The sequence below is a fragment of the Podarcis muralis genome, chromosome 15 (genome assembly GCF_964188315.1).
Source record: "Podarcis muralis chromosome 15, rPodMur119.hap1.1, whole genome shotgun sequence".
Classification (NCBI taxonomy): domain Eukaryota; kingdom Metazoa; phylum Chordata; class Lepidosauria; order Squamata; family Lacertidae; genus Podarcis; species Podarcis muralis.
In genome coordinates, this window is record NC_135669.1 from 1,138,365 (window position 1) to 1,161,192 (window position 22,828).

General features: G+C 46.9%; 1 protein-coding gene across 5 annotated transcripts in view; it reads right to left on the bottom strand.

Annotated features, from left to right (window-relative positions):
* PLEKHA2 (pleckstrin homology domain containing A2) overlaps nucleotides 1-22,828 on the bottom strand; it is a 106,038-nt gene that overhangs the window by 60,919 nt on the left and 22,291 nt on the right. For 4 of the 5 annotated variants that reach the window (XM_028708044.2, XM_077919855.1, XM_077919853.1 and 1 more), the window contains exons 2-4: nucleotides 15,043-15,206; nucleotides 5,234-5,290; nucleotides 3,662-3,710 (exon numbers count right to left, since the gene is read on the bottom strand). In XM_028708044.2, the coding sequence (XP_028563877.1) occupies nucleotides 3,662-3,710; nucleotides 5,234-5,290; nucleotides 15,043-15,183 (247 nt within the window). In that variant the 5' untranslated portion in view covers nucleotides 15,184-15,206. Of the gene's footprint in view, nucleotides 1-2,308; nucleotides 2,556-3,661; nucleotides 3,711-5,233; nucleotides 5,291-15,042; nucleotides 15,207-22,828 lie in introns of those variants that run through there. The other variant, XM_077919854.1, reaches the window with a different exon arrangement.

The following is a 22,828-nucleotide window of genomic DNA, read 5'->3' on the forward strand; positions in this document are numbered from 1 at the left end:
TCTAAGGCCCATTTGACTTCACTCTCCAGGATGTCTGGCTCAAGGTCAGCAACCACACTACCTGGGGTGTACGAGACATCCATATATTTCTGGTATAATTCCTCTGTGTATTCTTGCCACCTCTTCTTGATGTCTTCTGCTTCTGTTAGGTCCTTACCACTTTTGTCCTTTATTATGGTAATCTTTGTACGAAATGTTCCTTTCATAACTCCAATTTTCTTGAACAGATCTCTGGTTCTTCCCATTCTGTTGTTTTCCTCTATTTCTTTGCATTGCTCGTTTAAGAAGGCCTTCTTGTCTCTCCTTGCTGTTCTTTGGAAATCTGCATTCAATTTCCTGTATCTTTCACTATCTCTCTCACATTTTGCTTGCCTTCTCTCCTCCGCTATTTGTAAGGCCTCGTTGGACAGCCACTTTGCTTTCTTGCATTTCCTTTTCATTGGGATGGTTTTCGTTGCTGCCTCCTGTACAATGTTACGAGCCTCCATCCATAGTTCTTCAGGCACTCTGTCCACCAAATCTAAATCCTTAAACCTGTTCCTCACTTCCACTGTGTATTCATAAGGGATTTGACTTAGATTGTATCTTACCGGCCCAGTGGTTTTTCCTACTTTCTTCAGTTTAAGCTTGAATTTTGCTATAAGAAGCTGATGATCTGAGCCACAGTCAGCTCCAGGTCTTGTTTTTGCTGACTGTATAGAGCTTCTCCATCTTTGGCTGCAGAGAATATAATCAATCTGATTTCGATGCTGCCCATCTGGTGATGTCCATGTGTAGAGTCGTCTCTTGTGTTGTTGGAAAAGCGTGTTTGTGATGACCAACTTGTTCTCTTGACAGAACTCTATTAGCCTTTGCCCTGCTTCATTTTGATCTCCAAGGCCAAACTTGCCAGTTGTTCCTTTTATCTCTTGACTCCCTACTTTAGCATTCCAATCCCCTATAATGAGAAGAACATCCTTCTTTGGTGTCACTTCTATAAGGTGTTGTAAGTCTTCATAGAATTGGTCAATTTCAGTTTCTTCAGCACCAGTAGTTGGTGCATAAACCTGGATTACTGTGATGTTAAAAGGTCTGCCTTGGATTTTGGTGTCTACATTAGGGAATCGAAAACCAAATGTCACTCTAAAGTTCTTGGCTTTGGTTTTTATGGCTGGGTTTCGAACCTAACAGTTCGAAAGCACGTCAAAGTGCAAGTAGATAAATAGGTACCGCTCCGGTGGGAAGGTAAACGGCGTTTCCTCTGGTTCACCAGAAGCGGCTTAGTCATGCTGGCCACATGACCCAGAAGCTGTACGCCAGCTCCCTCGGCCAATAAAGCGAGATGAGCACCGCAACCCCAGAGTCGTCCGCGACTGGACCTAATGGTCAGGGGTACCTTTACCTCCCTTATAAAGGTAAATTCTGCAAGTGGGACCTGAAATAAAATGCCACACTGTATGCTCCCCTTCTAACAGAAGATCTCTTGTTCAGGGTTCTGGCCAGCCAGCCAGACCCACTCTCCTCCAAGGTAGTATAAATGGTTAGGGCAGGAGTGGGGAATCTGTACCCCTTGAAGTAATGTTGTGGACTACAATCTCACCAGACCCACTCAGCCAGCATGGCCAATGGCCAGAGATTATGGGTCCGTACAATTGGCAGCTGAGGCCTTGTTGGTGGTGCCACCTCTGGGGGCTGCCTGGTTTGCACTGACCTATGATGGGGCCTTTTCAATGGTGGGCCCCTGTTTGTCTGCCTTCCTTAATACTGACATTCTACAAACATTCTTGCTTTGGCAGGCATTTGATGGCTGTTCCTGGCAAAACCAAAATCACTGGCTAAGAGAATGCTTTTAACTGTTTTTAGAGTGGTTTTAATCGTGTTTAGTACTGATGTGCTTTTCTGTTAGGGTCCCAAACAGACCAATGCACCCTCCTCCTGACCCCTCATTTTCTGTTTTATTTTTCCAAATGACACTCAATATTCTGTGGTTTTGGAGAATACTCCATTCTCATTGGGTTGTTTTGGAATTTTAGAAGGGGTGGGATTTGTTTGTTTGTTTGTTTTGGTACTTCTGCCAGCTTCAGGATTCTCTGAGGCAGGCCAGTACCATCCTCTGTATTCTGGGTGGTCTCATTTTGGCTCCATTTCCTTTGGGACCAGAGTTTGCTATTAGGGGGAGTGAGATTGATATTTCATTGAATATATTTTTATTGTTCACAACTCTGATAACTGCATTAAAAAAAGCAAAATAAAAAATATGTTGTGCTGGGGAATGTAGATGGGAAGTTGAAATGCAAGAAAAAAATTTTTTAGAGCAAATGTTACTCACTGCTTGTACACAACCACCTTTTGGATGGGGGTTCGGTTATAAAGACCATCATGCATTTTGCAGATGGGCAGAAGGAGTGCAGCGTATGGTTCACAGAATTCAGCTCTCTAAACATCTCAGTTTTAAAGTCAGATATTAGCTCCTTAAACATCTTCTGGCTTCTATGGTTGCAAGGGTTTGCATGGACAAAATCCTCTCAAAAACCAGAGGGATAGCCAAGTCAGTTTCCCGAGGGTTGAAAGTGTAGCTGAGAAAGGAGGGAATCAAATTCACAGAATAAGCTTGTGGTGGGGTGGGAGGAATCTGAATCCACTTCAAAGGTGCATTAAGGCACTCCTTGAAATATAAACTATGGTCTGAAGCATCCTTCACTAACCTGGTGCCTTCCAGATGTTATGGACTACAACTCCTATCAGCCTCAGCCAGCACATGCCAGCTGGGACTGATGGGGGTTGTGTTACAACACATCTGGAGGGCAGCAGGTTGACAAAGGATGAGCTCTGTTCTCCTGCCTCCCCCCTTACATTTCATGCACAACAACAACAACAACAACAAGTTATATATACCCCGCCCATCTGGCTGTGTTTCCCCAGCCACTCTGGGAGGCTCCCAACAGAATATTAAAAATAGAATCAAACATTAAAAACTTCCCCAAACAGGGCTGCCTTCAGATGTCTTCTAAAAGTCAGTTGTTTATTTCCTTGACATCTGATGGGAGGGCGTTCCACAGGGCGGGCGCTGCTACCAAGAAGCCTCTCTGCCTGGTTCCCCGTAAGCTCACTTCTTACAGCGAGGGAACCAACAGAAGGCCCATGGAGCTGGACCTCAGTGTCCAGGCTGAATGATGGGGATGGAGACGCTCCTTTGGGTATACTGGGCTTAAATCATTAAGTTATGTTTTGGAGGTAAACCTAACCATGGATTGCTGGTTCAAATGTAATGGCAAATTATGCTTTGATGAAAACAGGAAGTGACAAAAGTCTGAATGCAGCCCAACATTCAGCCCACGCCATCTAACTGGCATAGTGTTAGCTTTCCTCTGCAACCACGAAATGAAATTAGAGCCCTTTTGGGGAGACTTGAACTAAATAGCCATATTACAGAATCACTGGTGTCCATCTTCTCTTTGATGGACAACTTATGCATCAGTGTCCCCTAATTGATGGCTGAAAGTGACATTGAGTGATGACTTGTGTACATAAACATAAGTCATACAGGTTAAAAAGCCACAGGTAACTTTAAGTGTTGCAAGTGCAGCTGCTTGTTTTCAAGTGTACTGTGCTTTGAAGACTTACATGCATGTGTGAACCAGCCCTTTCCCTTCCCCACTTCCCTGGAATGCCTTCTACTTACCAAAGCAGAGGGGTGTTTTTGGCTTTTGTTTGGGGGGAGCCACACTGACCTGCAAGGAAAAAGGGAGGTGAGACGGCTGATGACGCAGCCCTGAGTAATTTTGTCCTAGCTATTGGGTAAGTTGCAAAGGTTTTTTCCAGGGTGCCTTTAGCATAGCAGGCAAACATTCAGCATCCTAAACCTTTCTCAGCACAGTTAAGACAGGCAGGATTGAGCAGGTGAAGCCTTTCCTACCATGCAGCATTTAAAGGAGGGGAAATCTTTTGCAAGGCCAAGGGCCACATTCCCTTGCAGACAAATCTTTGGTGGCTGAATGCTGATGGTGAGTATGGCCAGAGGCAAAACTGGGTGGGTCAACAGCTGTGACTCTTTCCTTTGCATAGCAGGCTACATTCCAGCCATATCAAAAACAGAGGTTCCTCTGCATCCCCCATCCAGGCAAGAGGCAGCCTTTGCCACAGGTCCAGGATACTTAACCAGGGGCATCTTGCCCATAGAGGCAAGTGGCGTGGGGCGCCAGGGTGCCAAGTTCTGGAGGGTGCCAGGGAAGAGGCGGAGGATGGGCGCGGCACCTCCCAGCATCCGCTTGCCGCCCTCACCCGCCTTGCTGAAGCAGCAGCACACCCGGAGCCTTCGCCTCTTCCCTGCCGGAGGAGCCGCCCTGCAGCCGCTGCCCGCCTCCTCCAGCCCCACAAAGCTGCTAGCAGCGCCGTAAAAAGGTTGGCAACTCTGGGAAACGGGGGTGGGGAGTGGGGGTGGCTGCCGGAGGGATCTTTGCAGCATGACGCCGGATATACTTAAGACGGCCCTGTACTTAAGTGAGCCTTCACTGACAGCAACACACGGCTCTGCAGCCAAAGGACCAGAACAGGAATGAATGGGGAAGACTGCGCCCCTCCTGATGTAGGGCAACAACTGCCATAATCCCTGAGCACCGGCCATGCTGGCAGGGGCTGTGGAGAGTTAGGCTACAACAACAGTTGGAGGGTCACAATTGCCCCCGCCCGTGGACTAGAAACTTGGCTGTTAATAAGTGGGTAAAGCTAACCTTTTAGAAATGGCACACTTTGCAATTGGCCCCCTGACCCCTGGGTTGCTCTCTGCCCCAGCAGCAGCATCATAGTTCTGCCTTCTTTAGGCAAAGGCTTCCTCTTTCCCCTGAGAAATTATACTTTCCTCAACTGAGGGTTTGTGAATCACTGGGTTATGCTGGGCAATGAGAAACAGGTTTGTCCCCAGTGGAAGTGGTGGCATTTTGTGTCCAGCTATGGATACGTTGCTATTGCAGCTGAATGCCTACTCAGCAGCACTGGGGCATGCAAACCAATATAAAGAATGCAGGAATGGTGCCATCCTTGACCAGGGATCTGAAAACAGCCCATCCAACCAAACTCAGATTTTGCCTATGCTGTCACAAGCTCAAATGGTTATAAGAGTAAGTGCACCCATAGTTATAAGCACAGAACTGGTGGGCTTAAAACAATAGCAACAAAACCTTGAGGGCTAGAAGAGTGGAGAAGAGCAACAGGCTCTGCCAGGTTCCCCCCAATCGTATCTCCACCTTGTTCTTACCTTCGAGATGTAGGTCAGCTGCAAAGATCCCACTGCTTTGGCCCCCACAGCCAAGTTCTGAAATGGGTTAAAAAGTCAATCAGTCAAGTGGCAATGAACAACCAAACCCTCAGATTGCTTATTTAGAATTAGTGATGACCAATGGCAAGGATGCTAAAATTGAGCGACTGGAGCAGCCTTCTTCAAGCAGCCTAGCGTCCTCTAAACCCCTAACCCCTGGCCATGCTGGCTGGGGCTGATGAGAGATGGAGACAACTGGAAGGCACCATGTTGGAGAAGGCAGCTGTGGAGGATCTGGCCCACTGCCTGCCTGCCCTGGAGCATGGCTGCCCAAATCTCTTTTCTGATGAGAGCAGCTTTTGCATCTCATTTGGAAACCAAGGACCCAGAGTCTGGAGGAACAATGAGGAGGCACATAATGCCAGATGCTTGAAGTCCAGTGTAAAGTTTCCACAGTCTGTGTTGATTTGGGGAGCCATGTCATCAGCTGGTGTTGGTCCACTGTGCTTCAAGTCCAGGGTCAATGCAGCCATCTACCAGGAGATTTTGGAGCACAGACAAGCTTTATGGGGATGCTGACTTCATTTTCCAGCAGGACTTTGGCACGTGCCCACACTGCCAAAAGTACCAAAACCTGGTTCAATACCCATGGGATTACTGTGCTTGATTGGCCAGCAAACTCACCTGACCTGAACCCCATAGAGAATCTATGGGGCATTGCCAAGAGAAAAATGAGAGACATGAGACCGAGCAATGCAGAAGAGCTGAAGGCTGCTATTGAAGCATCCTGGTCTTCCGTAACACCTCAGCAGTCCCACAGGCTGATCACATCCATGCCATGCCGCATTGAGGGAGTAAATGATGGAAAAGGGGCCCACACCAAGTACTGAGTACATATGCATGCTTCTACTTCTCAGAGGTCCAATATTGCTCTATTTGCAATCCTTGTTTTGATGATTTCATTTAACATTCTAATTTTCTGAGATTGTTAATTTGGGGTTTTCATCAGCTGTAAGCCATGACCTTGAGCCAGACATCCTGGAGAGTGAAGTCAAATGGGCCTTAGAAAGCACTGCAAATAACAAGGCCAGTGGAAGTGATGGTATTCCAGCTGAACTATTTAAAATTTTAAAAGATGATGCTGTTAAGGTGCTACACTCAATATGCCAGCAAATTTGGAAAACTCAGCAGTGGCCAGAAGATTGGAGAAGATCAGTCTACATCCCAGTCCCAAAGAAGGGTAGTGCCAAAGAATGCTCCAACTACCGCACAATTGCACTCATTTCACACGCTAGCAAGGTTATGCTTAAAATTCTACAAGGAAGGCTTAAGCAGTATGTAGATCGAGAACTCCCAGAAGTGCAAGCTGGATTTAGAAGAGGCAGAGGAACCAGAGACCAAATTGCAAACATGCGCTGGATTATGGAGAAAGCTAGAGAGTTCCAGAAAGACATCTACTTCTGCTTCATTGACTATGCAAAAGCCTTTGACTGTGTCGACCACAGCAAACTATGGCAAGTTCTTAAAGAAATGGGAGTGCCTGATCACCTCATCTGTCTCCTGAGAAATCTCTATGTGGGACAAGAAGCTACAGTTAGAACTGGATATGGAACAACTGATTGGTTCAAAATTGGGAAAGGAGTACGACAAGGCTGTATTTTGTCTCCCTGCTTATTTAATTTATATGCAGAATACATCATGCGAATGGCTGGGCTGGATGAATCCCAAGCTGGAATTAAGATTGCCGGAAGAAATATCAACAACCTCAGATATGCAGATGACACAACCTTGATGGCAGAAAGTGAGGAGGAATTAAAGAACCTTTTAATGAGGGTGAAAGAGGAGAGCGCAAAATATGGTCTGAAGCTCAACATCAAAAAAACGAAGATCATGGCCACTGGTCCCATCACCTCCTGGCAAATAGAAGGGGAAGAAATGGAGGCAGTGAGAGATTTTACTTTCTTGGGCTCCATGATCACTGCAGATGGTGACAGCAGCCACGAAATTAAAAGACGCCTCCTTCTTGGGAGAAGGGCAATGACAGGCCTAGACAGCATCTTGAGAAGTAGAGACGTCACCTTGCCAACAAAGGTCCGTATAGTTAAAGCCATGGTTTTCCCAGTAGTGATGTATGGAAGTGAGAGCTGGGCCATCAAGAAGGCTGATCGCCGAAGAATTGATGCTTTTGAATTATGGTGCTGGAGAAGACTCTTGAGAGTCCCATGGACTGCAAGAAGATCAAACGCATCCATTCTTAAGGAAATCAGCCCTGAGTGCTCACTGGAAGGACAGATTGTGAAGCTGAGGCTCCAGTACTTTGGCCACCTCATGAGAAGAGAAGACTCCCTGGAGAAAACACTGATGCTGGGAAAGATGGAGGGCACAAGGAGAAGGGGGCGACAGAGGACGAGATGGTTGGATAGTGTTTTCGAGGTTACCAGCATGAGTTTGACCAAACTGCGGGAAGTAGTGGAGGACAGAGGTGCCTGGCGTGCTCTGGTCCATGGGGTCACGAAGAGTCGGACACGACTAAACGACTAAACAACAACAACAAGCCATGATCATCACAATTATAACAAATAAAGGCTTGACATATCTCGCTTTGCATGTCATGAGTCTATCTCATATATTAGTTTCACCTTTTAAGTTGAATTACTGAAATAAATGAACTTTTCCATGATATTCTAATTTTCCGAGTTTCACCTGTATTTGTGCACCTGGTTCTTCCTGCCTAAGTGCAGAACCTTACATTTGTCCCTATTGAAACTATTTTTATTAGCCTGGGCCCAGTTCTCCAATCTGTTAATGTCATTTTGAATTCTGATTCTGTCTTTTGCAGCATTAGCTACCCCTCCCAGTTTGGTGTCATCTGTAAATTTGCTGAGCATCAGGCCAAGGGAAAATACCTGGCCAAGCATCACACATTATGTTTCATGGCTGAACAGAGCCCATGAGGACAATCCCATCAACTGTTCATAGACAACTGTTCTTGTCTAAATCTTCTGCCCACGTGTGGCACACTGGCACACTGAGCCCTTGTTCTACTATTCCTTTTAAAATACTAAATGGGTAGATACTGAATAAAATCTGTGGTAGTTACTTCAAATGGATGAGTGCAAAGGAAGGGGTGCAGATCCCATACCAGCTTCTAAACTGACTTTGTTCAGTTCTCAGCTTGCAAAGTCCAGTTGTCCAGGGGGGTTTCCCAGACAAGACTTTTTGTTGTGGCTTCCTTGCAAAGATGCTCAGACAGTTCAAGGCATGATATGAGTCACAGCAAACCGCTGGGTCAGATTTCCTCTTTGAGCTCATGAAGCTGAGCTTCACAAGAGCTGGTGTGTGTGAGTGTCTATTTTGATGTCTGGTGGCAACATCCAGACTTGAGATCCTGTTTGCAGGGTTCTGTCTGGTGTTCTGGAGTGTGAGACAGGAGCTGGGTCTGAGTTACCATAGAAGGTGAGTGCTGTGGCCTTAGGAGAACGGAAAGGAGCAGAGGTGGAAAACATCAACTATGCTGACTGACAGCTCGAACTGAGCCTTTGGATTGGCCAGCCCTGCTATAAATATGAGAAGCCTGGCTTTCTGCCCCCCCCCCCCCCCATCAACAGAGAAACATCTCCCTGCTGCCCAAGCAACTGCTCTAGCATAGGACCCTCTTTGCAGCTATAGCAATGGACAGCAGGGCTGGCATTAAGGGGTGGCATGGTCAGGCATCTGCCAGGGGCCCACACTGCAAAAGGGAGCCACCAGGACCTGCTGCAATGGGGACATGCTCATAAAACTAGAACACATGGACTTCCAATGAAGCTGAACATTAGACAATTCTGGACAGAAAAAAGAAAGTCCTTTGCATAGCACATGGTTAAACGATGGAACTTGCTCCCAAAGGATACAGTGATGGACATCAACTTGCATGGCTTTAAAAGAGGATTAGACAAATTCATGGAGCTATGTTTTGCAATGCTTCTGAATTCTAGTTGCTGGAAAGCACAGGAGGGAGAGGGATCTTGTGCTCAAATCCTGTTTGTGGATTTTTCACAGGCATCTGGTCAGCCACTTTGAGAACAGGAGGGTAGACGGGATGAGCCATTGGCCAGATGCAGCAGGCTCTTCCTATACTCTTAAGTTCTTAGCCTCACACTGGAAATTATCTGAAACATCATCGAGTCCAACCCACCTTCTCCACACATGCCCACAATAGAAATTTGCCCACATAACTGGCAGAACCAGAAAGAGGGGAGACCTGCAGCATCACTCCAATAAGAGCCAAGCAGCCTGAGGCTACCAGGTGCCAGGATCACATCTCATGAGCAGCTTAAGCTCCATTGTCAGTAATATTAATTTACCCACCCCTCATCGTGTGATCCCAGGGCAGGTTGTAGGACAATAAAAAACATAAAACAATTTCCATAACATTAAAATACAACCAAGTTCAGCAGAACCAAGAGTGGGTGAGGATAGAAGACCACCCATAGGCCATCACGGTAGCAGCAGTCAAACATCCCATGGAGATTACTACCCCACAAAATCCTGGGCAAAAGAGGTAGGTCTTTATTTGGCGCCCACTTTACATGTGAATCAAGAATGTGCAGAACAGCTTTGTCCAACCTGGTGCCCTCCAGACATGTTGGACTACTATTGTCCCACCGTCCCTGACCATTCATGGAAATTAATGGGAGAAAACATCTAACAGCTCACCTCCACTGGTGGTGCTCATCCTGCTGTACTGCAAGGGCCACAGCAACCTGACTTAAATATAGTTCAGAGATCTATACAGTCACAAGTTTGTGGGGAAGGATTATATCTTGGGCCCTTCCCAAGGCTGCTTAGAACTTAGTAGAAGAGGTTACTGAACCACCCAAATTGGTTCCTTTGTCAAGGCAATGACTTTCGCTGGCCACTTCAGTACGCTATTTACCATATCCAAAGAGGTTGCCCTGTTGCCATAGATACAAATGGATGGGCCTTTTCCCACCTCACTTGACAGGATGCCACAACATTATATGGATGGGAAACAACAGGCCAGGCGCAGTGTCTAGGAGAGTTGGATGCATAGAATCATAGAATCATAGAATCATAGAGTTGGAAGAGACCACAAGGGCCATCGAGTCCAACCCCCTGCCAAGCAGGAAACACCATCAGAGCACTCCTGACATATGGTTGTCAAGCCTCTGCTTAAAGACCTCCAAAGACGGAGACTCCACCACACTCCTTGGCAGCAAATTCCACTGTCGAACAGCTCTTACTGTCAGGAAGTTCTTCCTAATGTTTAGGTGGAATCTTCTTTCTTGTAGTTTGGATCCATTGCTCCGTGTCCGCTTCTCTGGAGCAGCAGAAAACAACCTTTCTCCCTCCTCTATGTGACATCCTTTTATACATTTGAACATGGCTATCATATCACCCCTTAACCTCCTCTTCTCCAGGCTAAACATGCCCAGCTCCCTTAGCCGTTCCTCATAAGGCATCGTTTCCAGGCCTTTGACCATTTTGGTTGCCCTCTTCTGGACACGTTCCAGTTTGTCAGTGTCCTTCTTGAACTGTGGTGCCCAGAACTGGACACAGTACTCCAGGTGAGGTCTGACCAGAGCAGAATACAGTGGCACTATTACTTCCCTTGATCTAGATGCTATACTCCTATTGATGCAGCCCAGAATTGCATTGGCTTTTTTAGTTGCCGCGTCACACTGTTGGCTCATGTCAAGTTTGTGGTCAACCAAGACTCCTAGATCCTTTTCACATGTACTGCTCTCAAGCCAGGTGTCACCCATCTTGTATTTGTGCCTCTCATTTGTTTTGCCCAAGTGCAATACTTTACATTTCTCCCTGTTAAAATTCATCTTGTTTGTTTTGGCCCAGTTCTCTAATCTGTCAAGGTCGTTTTGAAGTGTGATCCTGTCCTCTGGGGTGTTAGCCACCCCTCCCAGTTTGGTGTCATCTGCAAATTTGATCAGGATGCCCTTGAGTCCATCATCCAAGTCGTTGATAAAGATGTTGAATAAGACCGGGCCCAAGACAGAACCCTGTGGCACCCCACTAGTCACTCTTCTCCAGGATGAAGAGGAACCATTGATGAGCACCCCTTGGGTTCGGTCAGTCAGCCAGTTACAAATCCACTGAGTGGTAGCATAGTCAAGTCCGCATTTTACCAGCTTCTTTACAAGAATATCATGGGGCACCTTGTCAAATGCCTTGCTGAAGTCAAGGTAGCCTACATCCACTGCGTTCCCTTCATCTACCAGGGTTGTAATTCTGTCAAAAAACGAGATCAGGTTAGTCTGACATGACTTATTTTTCAGAAATCCATGCTGACTATTGGTGATCACAGCATTCCTTTCTAGGTGCTCACAGACTGTTTGCTTAATGATCTGCTCCAGAATCTTCCCTGGTATTCATGTCAGACTGACTGGGCGGTAATTATTTGGGTCCTCTCTTTTCCCCTTTTTGAAAATAGGTACAACATTTGCCCTCCTCCAGTCTGCTGGGTCTTCGCCTGTTCTCCAGGAATTCTCAAAGATGACTGCCAGTGGTTCTGAGATCACATCTGCCAGTTCTTTTAATACTCTTGGATGCAGTTCATCTGGCCCTGGAGACTTGAATACATCTAAACTAGCCAAGTATTCTTGTACTATCTCCTTAGTTATTCTGGGCTCTGTTTCCTCTGCTGAATCATTTGCTCCAAATTCTTCAGGTCGGGCATTGTTTTCTTTATCGGAGAAGACTGAGGCAAAGAAGGCATTGAGGAGTTCAGCCCTTTCTGTGTCCCCTGTTTGCATTTCACCATCTTCTCCTCTGAGTGACCCCACTGTTTCTTTGTTCTTCCTTTTGCTACGAACATACCCATAAAAGCCTTTTTTGTTGCTTTTAACCTCTCTAGCAAGCCTGAGTTCATTCTGTGCTTTAGCTTTTCTGACTTTGTGTCTACACGTGCTGGCTATTTGTTTGAATTCCTCTTTGGTGGTTTCCCCCCTTTTCCATTTTTTGTACACATCCTTTTTTAATCTTAACTCAGTTAAAAGTTCTTTAGATAGCCACCCTGGCTTCTTTAGGCACCTTCCATGTTTCCGTCTCATTGGTATTGCCTGAAGTTGTGCTTTTACTATCTCCCGCTTAACAAACTCCCAGCCATCATGAACTCCCTTTCCTTTTAGTATTACTGTCCATGGGATCTCACCCAGCACTTCCCTAAGTTTTATGAAGTCGGCTTTCTTAAAGTCAAGAAATTGAGTCCTAGTATGCTTGGCTGCTCCTTTCCGCTGTATAGTAAACTTCAGAAGAGCATGATCACTCGCGCCTAATGATCCTTCCACTTCTACCCCACTAACCAGGTCATCAACATTGGTTAGGACCAGATCTAAAATGGCTGTTCCTCTTGTTGCTTCTCCCACTTTCTGGACAATGAAGTTGTCTGCAAGTCCAGTGAGGAATCTGTTTGACTTTATGCTCTTGGCTGAGTTTGACATCCAACAAATATCCGGGTAATTGAAGTCCCCCATTACTACTATCTCCCTTCCTTTTGCATGCTTGGCCATCTGTTCCAGGAAGGCATCATCTATGTCCTCTGTTTGGCTTGGGGATCTATAGTAAACTCCCACAATGAGGTCACTGTTATTCTTCTCTCCCTTAATTTTGACCCAAATGCTCTCACTTTGGCTTTGAGGTTCTAAATCTTGGATCTCTTCACAGGTATACACATCCCTGACATATAACGCCACTCCTCCTCCTTTCTTGTCTGGTCTGTTTCTCTGAAATAGATTGTATCCCTCCATTATTACATTCCAATCGTGGGACTTATCCCACCAGGTTTCAGTGATGCCTATTATGTCATATTTAGTTTGCTGTACCAAGAGCTCAAGCTCATCTTGTTTATTTCCCATGCTTTGCGCATTAGTGTACAGACATTGAAGTCCATTAATCATTCCCCCGTGTCTCTTATTTAAGGATTTTTTACTCCCACCACTAGGTCTGTGTGCTGTTTGCTCCATTTGGTCTATGACATTTGGATGATCATCTTCATCAATTGATAGACTCCTACCTTCAGGAGCACTGTCTCCCTCCCCCACATTAGTCAGTTTAAAGCCCTCCTGATGAGGTTTCTGAGATTTTTGGCAAAAACATTCCTCCCAACCGTTGTGAGGTGCAGCCCATCGCTTGCCAGAAGTCCATCTTTAAGAAACTGCAGCCCGTGATCTAAGAATCCAAACCGTTCCTGTTTACACCATTTGTGAAGCCAGTTGTTCACTTCCACTATTTTTCCCTCTCTCCCTGGGCCACGTCGTTCAACTGGGAGGACAGATGAGATGACAATTTGTGCATTCAATTGCTTCAATTTCCTGCTCAGAGCCTCGTAGTCTCTTTTGATCCTCTGGAGGCTATTGCTTGCAGTGTCATTGGTTCCCACATGAACCAAGAGGAAGGGGTATTTGTCAGTGGGTTTTATGATTCCTTGCAGTCGTTCAGTTACATCTTGGATCTTAGCCCCGGGGAGACAGCACACCTCCCGAGACATCTTGTCAGGCCCACAGATCACTGCTTCTGTTCCCCTCAGTAGGGAATCCCCTATCACCACTACATGCCTCCTCTTAGGTCTGGTCGGGGTTCTTGCGTGAGCTGTCCGTTCAAAGGTCGCCTGCACATTCCCTGAGGACTGACTTTGCTGCTCATCTTCATATACCTGATCGACTGTAATGAGGGAGAGATCCTCAAATGGAGTCTGCTCTTCGTCTTCCATGCTAGGGGAGAGGACCTCAAAGCGATTGTGTATTTCTAAACAATCAGAGCGAACCCTGGGCCTCCTACTTCTTTGAGTCACGTTTCTCCATATATCTGGCTCCTGTGTTGGTGAACTAGCCTCCTTCTCAGGGGAGTCCCCTGTCTCCTCCTTGGTGGAGACTGTGTGCTCTGTTGCTTCCAAGAAGAGCTCCAGCTCTCTAATTCTTTGGAGCGTAGCTACACGTTCCTCCAGTTGCTGGACTTTGTCTTTTAAGAGGGCAATCAACATGCAATTGCTGCAAGTAAAGCTGCCTGCAACCTTTGGCAAGATGGCAAACATTGCGCAGGAATCGCAGGCGACTGCAGCTGTTCCCTCACCCTCCATCTTGAGAACATGTCGTTGGGGGTGACTACAGCGGTCCTCCATCATAAAAAGCGTGAAGACAGGAATGCAAGAGTTTGGCCCTATATCCCAATTCCCGCTGTCCTTCATTCCAAGGAAATGGTGCTTTGGGTAAGCACACAGCACCCTTGACTGCGCACAGGTGGCTCCCTCATCTGTCCCCCAAGAGGAGGAAATTCTGGGAGTGGGAATAAAGGTCACTCCTCTTTCCCAGCCTTCCATGTGTTCCAGCTATTAGTGCTGGCCTTACTGCTGGATTTAGACAGGATAGTGCTAAAGCAATAAATACACACAGGTCACTGCAGCTGCCACCCTTCAAACAAGATCTAGGATTGTAGGATGCTATGAAGATCTAATGGGAGCTTCTCTTCAGGAGCAAACAACAGCTTTTGCATGCTGCACACATTCCAGACCCAATGGTCAGTATTTAAATCCTTAAACATGCACATCAACTGCTTTCATACAATTAACATTGAGTCTCAGTGATAAAGAAGTAGCACCTCAACATCCATCTCATTGTTTTACCAAATGGGGCACTGAGACTCTGGAATGTGCTTCTTCTTTTTATCACATGATTTCTATATAAATCTAACAGGACTGGGGGAGGGGGGACTCTACAAAGGACCTGAAGAATGTCACAGAAAGGCTGCTGCTTTCAGGTGGGCCACTGGTGTCTACTTCTGAGGACAGGCATTACCTGGGGATTGTCCATGTACCACAGAAGGCTATTGGCCTGGGTATCCAGGATGAAATATCTTCGCAGGAACTTCCCACAGGACTCATTGTCCTCAATGTCCAGGAACCCACAGATTCGGTTCTGACGATCCACATAAGGCATTCCGGGCTCCTTCTAGCATCACCCTGTGAAGCACAGATACACAGAGATGTGAACCAGGCCTTTTGCAAGCATAGGTGCCCTGTACAATGTCCCACCACCCTTCCTTATTCTTGCTACAGAGATCTCTACATCTCATGACTCAGTTGAGTGACAAAACCCATGCTGGTCAGTGCTGCTGCCATGCAGTCTGTGTGTACCAAGAATGACATCATTATTTGACAGAGCGCTGTGTGAACATTCCTGGGTTCCAAGACTGGTCAGAAGAGGCCCCACTTACCGTAAGTGTCCACTATTCAAATAATATCATTCCAGAAGCCACAAAGGACAGGGTCTTTTTAGTGGTGACCTGTGGAATTTCCTTAACTGGGATGTGCTGTTTCTAAAATGACCTTAAAGCAGAGGTTTTCAACCTTTTTGAGTCCCCGGCTCCCTTGACCAACTACATTCTTTCTGCAGCTTCCCAATGGAGCCCAGTTATGTCCCCCCCCCCCTCTTGCCTGCAGAGCCAGTAGCCCCTCACCCCTTTTCAATAATAATAAGAATAATAATTTATTATTTATACCCCGCCCATCTGGATGAGTTTCCCCAGCCACTCTGGGCGGCTTCAAATCAAGTGTTAAAAACAATACAGCATTAAATATTAAAAACTTCCCTAAACAGGGCTGCCTTCAGATGTCTTTTAAAGAGAAGATAGCTGCTTATTTCCTTCACATCTGAGGGGAGGACATTCCACAGGGCGGGCGCCACTACCGAGAAGGCCCTCTGTCTGGTTCCCTGTAACCTCACCTCTTGCAATGAGGGAACCGCCAGAAGGCCCTCGGTGCTGGATCTCAGTGTCTGGGCTGAACGATGCGGGTGGAGACGCTCCTTCAGGTATACAGGACCGAGGCCGTTTAGGGTTTTAAAGGTCAGCACCAACACTTTAAGCAAGGTTAAGCTTAAAATTCTACAAGGAAGGCTCAAGCAGTATGTGGACCGAGAACTCCCAGAAGTGCCAGCTGGATTTAGAAGAGGCAGAGAACCAGAGACCAAATTGCAAGCATGCGCTGGATTATGGAGAAAACTAGAGAGTTCCAGAAAGACATCTACTTCTGCTTCATTGACTGTGCAAAAGCCTTTGACTGTGTCGACCACAGCAAACTATGGCAAGTTCTTAAAGAAATGGGAGTGCCTGATCACCTCATCTGTCTCCTGAGAAATCTCTATGTGGGACAAGAAGCTACAGTTAGAACTGGATATGGAACAACTGATTGGTTCAAAATTGGGAAAGGAGTACGACAAGGCTGTATTTTGTCTCCCTGCTTATTTAATTTATATGCAGAATACATCATGCGAATGGCTGGGCTGGATGAATCCCAAGCTGGAATTAAGATTGCCGGAAGAAATATCAACAACCTCAGATATGCAGATGACACAACCTTGATGGCAGAAAGTGAGGAGGAATTAAAGAACCTTTTAATGAGGGTGAAAGAGGAGAGCGCAAAATATGGTCTGAAGCTCAACATCAAAAAAACGGAGATCATGGCAACTGGTCCCATCACCTCCTGGCAAATAGAAGGGGAAGAAATGGAGGCAGTGAGAGATTTTACTTTCTTGGGCTCCATGATCACTGCAGATGGTGACAGCAGGCACGAAATTAAAAGATGCCTGCTCCTTGGGAGAAAGGCAATCGCAAACCTAGACAGCATCTTAAAAAGCAGAGACATCACCTTGCCAACAAAGGTCTGTATAGTTAAAGCTATGGTTTTCCCAGTAGTGATGTATGGAAGTGAAAGCTTGACCATAAAGAAGGCTGATCGCCGAAGAATTGATGCTTTTGAACTATGGTGCTGGAGGAGACTCTTGAGAGTCCCATGGACTGCAAGAAGATCAAACCTCTCCATTCTTAAGGAAATCAGCCCTGAGTGCTCACTGGAAAGACAGATCGTGAAGCTGAGGCTCCAATATTTTGGCCACCTCATGAGAAGAGAAGACTCCCTGGACTTTACCTTGATGTTGGGAAAGATGGAGGGCACAAGGAGAAGGGGATGACAGAGGACGAGATGATTGGATAGTGTTCGTGAAGCTACCAGCATGAGTTTGACCAAACTGTAGGAGACAGTGGAAGACAGAATTGCCTGGTGTGCTCTGGTCATGGGGTCCTGAAGAGTTGGACACGACTAAACGACTAAATAACAACAACCAACACTTTGAATTGTGCTCAGAAACGTACTGGGAGTCAATGCAGATCTCTCAGGACCAGTGTTATGTGGTCCCAGCGGCCACTCCCAGTCACCAGTCTAGCTGCTGCATTCTGGATTAACGGTAGTTTCTGTGTCACCTTCAAAGGTAGCCCCATGTAGAGCGCATTGCAGTAGTCCAAGCGGGAGATAACTAGAGCATGCACCACTCTGGCAAGACAGTCTGCAGGCAGGTAGGGTCTCAGCCTGTGTACCAGATGGAGCTGGTAGACAGCCACCCTGGACACAGAATTAACCTGCGCCTCCATGGACAGCTGTGAGTCCAAAATGACTCCCAGGCTGCGCACCTGGTCCTTCAGGGGCACAGTTACCCCATTCAGGACCAGGGAGTCCCCCCCCGCCCGCCCCCTGTCCCCCCAAAACAGTACTTCTGTCTTGTCAGGATTCAACCTCAATCTGTTAGCTGCCATCCATCCTCCAACCGCCTCCAGGCACTCACACAGGACCTTCACCGCCTTCACTGGTTCTGATTTAAAAGAGTGGTAGAGCTGGGTATCATCTGCATACTGATGAACACCAGCCCAAACCCCCTGATGATCTCTCCCAGCGGCTTCATATAGATATTAAAAAGCATGGGGGAGAGGACGGAACCCTGAGGCACCCCACAAGTGAGAGCCCAGGGGTCTGAACACTCATCCCCCAACACCACTTTCTGGACACGGCCCAGGAGAAAGGAGCGGAACCACTGTATAACAGTGCCCCCAGTTCCCAGCCCCTCTAGACGGTCCAGAAGGATGTTATGGTCGATGGTGTCAAAGGCCGCTGAGAGATCCAGCAGAACTAGGAAACAGCTCTCACCTTTGTCCCTAGCCCGCCGGAGATCATCGACCAGCGAGACCAAGGCAGTTTCAGTCCCATGGTGAGGCCTGAATTCCGATTGGAAGGGATCCAAATGGTCCGCATCCTCCAGGTGTGCTTGCAGTTGTTCAGCAACCACCCGCTCAATCACCTTGTCCAAGAATGGAAGATTTGAGACTGGGCGATAGTTGGCCATAATGGCTGGGTCTAAAGATGTTTTTTTAAGAAGCGGTTTAATGACCACCTCTTTCAGTGGGTCTGCCCTCCCCACCCCAAAGAGAGGGGCCTCCTAGAGGCACCATTCACCTGCAGAGCTTATAGCCAGGGTTGCTGCAACAAACAGCTGTGCAAGCCTTTGGGAGGGAGACGTGAGAGGACATCAGAGGAGGGAGGGAAAGAAAGAAAGAAAGAAAGAAAGAAAGAAAGAAAGAAAGAAAGAAAGAAAGACAGAGGGCAGTGTTGCCCATGGCACCTCTGACCATCATTCAAAGCTGCCACGGTACACTGTTTGAAAACCACTGCCTTAAAGGATTGGCTATTCCAACCTGCTGAAATGAGTTTGCTTATATATGATTTTAACTGCTGCTGATTCATTTGGAAATGCCTTCTCATTAAGAATTGTGAAGCAGGTGAAAGAGTTTGTCATTGTGTGCAGCAGTTCAAGAAGTAGCATCTGAAGGATGGCACATTTTGGCTGCCTAACAGAATGCAGGTGGATCTGGCTTATGGGCACAATCCATTGGTAACTTTTCCTACACAAACTTCCTTGAGTGTGCTCTTGCTCAGCTCTTGACCACTTCAAGGTTTGTGCAGGAGCAGGGCCAACACAAGACATAGTGCTGCCTGACATGACATTTCCCTCTTCAAACCAAGGCACCTGAGGCAGAATATCTCACAAGCACCTCTCCCTGTCACTCTCTGAATTAACTGCCTGAGGCAGCCATCCCACACTCCAATGAAAGGGCCGGCCTTATGCTGGAAAACACAACCAGAGCTGCAATCTTATAGCCAACCCAAAATATAAGCAGGAAAATGGTTTATAAATTGGTTTATATTACAAGAGGAGGACTCTATTCCAAGGAACGCCTAAGAGATATCATTTTCCACACACACACACACACACACACACACACACACACACACACACACATATATATATATAGTATTTTGGTTGTAAACTACCTGGATGCCCTCGAACACAGCATATAAATGCACATTTAGAGCCATAAATAAGAGCAACACCATTAGAGCCACCAAATTATTTCAAATTTATAACCCACACTTCTTCCCCTATTACTTTTTTTGCCCTTGTGGGATGAGCAAGAGAAGCCCTATGTATTATTTTTGTATGTATAAGTGATTATTTACTTCTGTCTTACTAAAACACCCAGGAAGGGCTGACTTGCTTATTGGCAAATCAATACAAAAACAGTAATGGAAACTTTTGCTAAATTTATCTTTTCTGCTGCAAAGATTCATAAAAGGATTTGTCTGTTTAAGTGCAGTTTTGGTTGTTTTTCACTTTCTTATTTTATATATGTACTATATATTTTAACTCATGTTATGTTAAAGGTAAAGGTAAAGGTACCCCTGCCCGTACGGGCCAGTCGGGTCCGACTCTAGGGTTGTGCGCCCATCTCACTCAAGAGGCCGGGGGCCAGCGCTGTCCGGAGACACTTCCGGGTCACGTGGCCAGCGTGACAAAGCTGCTCTGGCGAGCCAGAGCCACACACGGAAACGCCGTTTACCTTCCCGCTAGTAAGCGGTCCCTATTTATCTACTTGCACCTGGGGGTGCTTTCGAACTGCTAGGTTGGCAGGCGCTGGGACCGAACAACAGGAGCGCACCCTGCCGCGGGGATTCGAACCGCCGACCTTTTGATCGGCAAGCCCTAGGCGCTGAGGCTTTTACCCACAGCGCCACCCGCGTCCCCATGTTATGTTAGAAATAGTATTATTTTGTTTTTTTACAAGTCTGTGACTGTACAACAGAATCTGATTAATTGACTGGGTTTTTAAATGCCATGTATTAAATATTGTGATGGAGGAGAACCAGACGCATATTCCACTTACAGAACCATGCATACCTCCTGTGAATTTCAAAGAAGGACTTCCCAATGGATTATGTCTCATATTCATTAGTGTGAGGAATGATGCCTGGTTTTTCTGCTTCTAGCCCCGAAACATCTTGGGTCAGTCTGTGAGCTCACTTAGATCATCTAGGGAAATTCAATTCATGGCCAGGCACCCCACAGAGCTTTAGTCTCTCAGCCATGCCGACCTTTCAATTGGCAAGCACAAGGGGCTCAGTAATTTACACCACAGCGCCACCCGTGTGTCCCCCCCCCCCCCGAGTTCGAATTTGCACAACGGGGTGAGCTCCTGTTGCTTTGTCCCAGCTCCTGGCAATCTAGCAGTTTGGAAGCACACTAGTGCAAGTAGATAAATAGGTACTGCTGTGGCGGGAAGGTAAATGGCATTTTCGTGCCCTATGGCACTCATCATGGTGTTTCGTTGCCCCGAAGCAGTTTAATCATGCTGGCCACATGACCCGGAAAGCTGTCTGCGGACAAACGCCAGCTCCCTCAGACTGAAGCAAGATGAGCTTTTAACTGGACTTAACTGTCCAGGGGTTCTTGACCTTTACCCTAGTCTCTCAGCCACATCAATGCTTTGAAAAGTCTCATATTCTTATTCACCACAGATGACCAGGTAGGTAGATATTCACAAACACGACTTATTTCCATGGGCATCAAGCAGACCCTAGGCCTAGTGACATGGGCTTCTTCCAACAACTATACTAGAAAAAGAGGAATAGTCCCTGCGTCCACCAAGAGTGCTCTTCCTGCTTAGCTTTCAGACCCTGTCCCAACCCAAGACAGTGTCTTCCTCTCAGATTTCCTTCCTCACTCATTGTGATTGGAGGGCAAGTCCCAAAGCAAAGTCACAAAGAATCCCCCTGCTAAAGGGAAACTTTGAAGAGCTTATTATGAAACCACCACAAAGTTCAGGGCAACTGTGAATTTGTCACATTTGCTTTCCCAAACAATGCGACATGGAATTTCTACCCTGGTGAGGCAGTTTTCAAATTCTCTGGCCAAACTACCCAGTGTGGTTCCTATGGACCTTCATGGGTTGACAGAGGATTGTGGGAGCAAATTATTGAGCACACATGAGAATTCCCTCCCCTTCTGCCAGGGCCGGCTGCACCACCAGGCAGAGGAAGATGGCTGCCTCAGGTGCTGCTTCTTCCACCTCAAAAAGGACAGCGGACACAGCTAGGTGGGCCTTGTGCCCCATCCTCAGAGCCAGCTGGTTGGGGAGAGCACCTGCACCGGGCAGCAGAAGTGCAAGAGAGGGAGGCATTCTGGCACGTGAAGAAGAGAAGAAGAAGAGTTTGGACTTGATACCCCACGTTTCACTCCCCTTAAGGTGTCTCAAAGAGGCTCACAATCTCCTTTCCCTTCCTCCCCCACAACAAACACTCTGTGAGGCAAGTGAGGCTGAGAGACTTCAGAGAAGTGTGACTAGCTCAAGGTCACCCAGTAGCTGCAGGTGGAGGAGCGGAGTCCATCCCTCTTAACCACTACACCATGCTGGCATTGCGACTCATCTTAGCCGCCTCTGCACAGCCCACTAGCAAGACGTGAGGAGCATGGCTCTCTCCCGCTCCTGTTCCCAGTGACTGGCATTCAGAGGCTTACCATGTCTGATACAGGAGGTCATATACAAGCATCATGATTAGCAGCTATTGGCAGCTTTGCCCTCCATTAATTCATTTAACCCCCTTTCAAAGTCATCCAAGCCGGTGGCCGTCACCATTTCCTGAGGGACATAGGCACTGGGGGAGGGGGCTGGGTGCCCCAGGCCCCACAACGTTCCCCAAGAAGGGGCCAGGCAGTGTGCTGATATCAGATGCACATGTGCATAAGGTCCTGGGGCCAAACTGGTGGGCCTGCTGAGGGAAGGGACTGCATGCTTTCATTATGCACTATATGAGAGAGAGAGAGAGAACTTTTTCCTATCTACTTTCTCCATCCCAGCTATATACATTTTCACATCTCTACTATTTCTCTCCCACTCCCCTACATGCCTCCCCCCCAGAAACAAAAAAACCTCAAAACTAAACAATAAAAAACTAAAAACCCGACCTGACCACACTATCCAGTAAAATAAACAACAAAAGAAAAAAGACAACGTATATAATCCATTGAATGTAGAACAGGGTTGTGTAGAAGGTAAGTTTCTATCCTCATTAGACTTCCCCACCCGCAATATTTGGTTGGGAGAACTCTGATCTTGAGACGGGCAGCAACAACGTGTGTCCAGCTTAGAACTTAAGACTCTAAGAAGAGCCTGGAGGGTCAAGCCAAAGGCCCATCTAGTCCAACATCCTGTTCTTTCAGGGGTCAATCAGATGCCCATGGGAAGCCCAGAAGCAGTACTTGAGCACAGCAGCACTTTGCCCACTTGTATTTCTCCAAAACTCGCTTTCAGAGGCTTACTGTCTCCAACGGAGGAGGTAATACATAGCTGTTGTGGCTGGAAGTCATTGACATCCTTCTCCTCTGTGAATTTGTCTAATCCTCTTTTAAAGCCATCAGAGTT